The sequence below is a fragment of the Haliotis cracherodii genome, unplaced genomic scaffold (genome assembly GCF_022045235.1).
Source record: "Haliotis cracherodii isolate W230 unplaced genomic scaffold, xgHalCrac1.p SCAF_2, whole genome shotgun sequence".
NCBI lineage: Eukaryota > Metazoa > Mollusca > Gastropoda > Lepetellida > Haliotidae > Haliotis > Haliotis cracherodii.
Genome location: NW_027266275.1, coordinates 75,389,804 through 75,392,039, shown reverse-complemented (window position 1 = coordinate 75,392,039; position 2,236 = coordinate 75,389,804). Strand labels below are relative to the sequence as shown.

At 47.2% G+C, this 2,236-nt stretch overlaps 1 protein-coding gene across 1 annotated transcript; it reads right to left on the bottom strand.

Moving 5' to 3' along the window:
• Positions 1–948: 948 nt before the first annotated feature.
• LOC139467804 (uncharacterized) lies at positions 949–1,893 on the bottom strand. Its single transcript, XM_071249311.1, has one exon. The coding sequence runs from the start codon at positions 1,891–1,893 to the stop codon at positions 949–951; it is 945 nt and encodes a 314-aa protein (XP_071105412.1).
• Positions 1,894–2,236: the final 343 nt, after the last annotated feature.

The following is a 2,236-nucleotide window of genomic DNA, read 5'->3' as shown; positions in this document are numbered from 1 at the left end:
GCATTTTGCAACTTACCTAAGTGTTTGTCTGTTTGTTTGTTTTTTGTTTAACGCCTGACTCAGCAATATTCCTGCTATGTGACGGCGGTCTAAATAATCGAGTGTGGACCAGACAATCCAGTGATTGACATAATGAGCATCGATCCACGCAACTGGGATACGATGACATGCTTCAACCAAGTCAGCGAGCTTGACCACCCGATCCCGTTAGTGGCCTCTTACGTCTAACGGGATCGGGTTGTCAGGCTCGCTGACTTGGTTGAAGCATGTCATGATCCCAGTTGCGTGGATCCTGATGGGATGTAGGTTCCAAGTTTCTTGTTTTCTGAGACAATCGGTCTTATTTAAGCGGCCTTTGAAAAAATGGTTCTCAAAGATTATGTTTGGAATCAACATATAAAAAGTCAACATAGTTCATGTACCTAGCTTTTCTAATTAAATATTAAAATTCAAAAAATGGAAATGGGTCATCTACCCTCCATTTGTATGTGGACATCCGTGTGTCGAGTGACGTGGCAATTGTGTGTAGTGTGAAACTACCTTGGATGACGTTGTCGAAATATCGCGATATATATGAAATGTGGTTTAACGTCGCGTCTAAGATTATTGCACTTATATAGCGACGTGCATGTACGTGTGTGTGTTTGTGTGGCTGCTTGTACTAGTCCGAACTGATGCCGATTTATAGTGCCAGCTCACTGAGAGACCATACTGCAGTTTATGAATACATGAATACATGAATACCCCACTCAGACACAGTATACAGACTTCGAGACGACCAGTCCTTGTTTTAGCCCCTTAATGCCGAGCGACAGACAGGGTAACAACAAGTACCATCTTTTAACGTCTTTTGGTATGACGCGGTCGGGGATCGAACCCCGGACCTTCCGCTCTCCGGGCGGACGCTCTACCACAAGACCACGGAGGCGGTCTCTGATGTAAAAGACGTCAAGCGATGATAAATACATCCGTTGACCAAATGTCTGATGTCCATGTCTGATGTCCATGTCTGATGTCCGTTGAGATGTCTAATTTCCATAGATCAAGTGTCTTAAGTCCGTTGACCATGCCAATTGTCCATGTCTCTTGTCCGTTGACCATGTCTGATGTCCGTTGACCAAGTGTCTCCTGTCCGTTGACCATGTCTGATGTCCATGTCTCTTGTCCGTTGACCATGTCTGATGTCCGTTGACCAAGTGTCTCCTGTCCGTTGACCATGCCTGATGTCCATGTCTTATGTCCGTTGACCATGTCTGATGTCCGTTGACCAAGTGTCTCCTGTCCGTTGACCATGTCTGATGTCCATGTCTCTTGTCCGTTGACCATGTCTGATGTCCGTTGACCAAGTGTCTCCTGTCCGTTGACCATGCCTGATATCCATGTCTTATGTCCGTTGACCATGTCTGATGTCCGTTGACCAAGTGTCTCCTGTCCGTTGACCATGTCTGATGTCCATGTCTCTTGTCCGTTGACCATGTCTGATGTCCGTTGACCAAGTGTCTCCTGTCCGTTGACCATGTCTGATGTCCATGTCTCCTGTCCGTTGACCATGTCTGATGTCCGTTGACCAAGTGTCTCCTGTCCGTTGACCATGTCTGATGTCCATGTCTCTTGTCCGTTGACCATGTCTGATGTCCGTTGACCAAGTGTCTCCTGTCCGTTGACCATGTCTGATGTCCATGTCTTATGTCCGTTGACCATGTCTGATGTCCGTTGACCAAGTGTCTCCTGTCCGTTGACCATGTCTGATGTCCATGTCTTATGTCCGTTGACCATGTCTGATGTCCGTTGACCAAGTGTCTCCTGTCCGTTGACCATGTCTGATGTCCATGTCTTATGTCCGTTGACCATGTCTGATGTCCGTTGACCAAGTGTCTCCTGTCCGTTGATCATGCCTGATATCCATGTCTTATGTCCGTTGACCAAGTGCCATCTGTCCGTTGACCATGTCTGATGTCCATGTCGTATGTCCGTTGACCATGCCTGATGGACATGTGTATACTGTCCGACGAATGAGTGTGTGAGTTGGGTTTAACCTCGCCCTGAGCAGTATTAATGTGGGATGCGCTGACAAACCTAAAAATAAAATCGGAGCGAATCGGGATTCGAACCAACGATCAGAGGTTTCTGGCAAGAGCAGGGGCTGCAATCATGCACAGTCACTTCCGGTTAGATTACTCCCCCACCCGTGCCCATAAAATGGGCTTTCGAAAAGGTTACAATCCGGTGCGTGAGA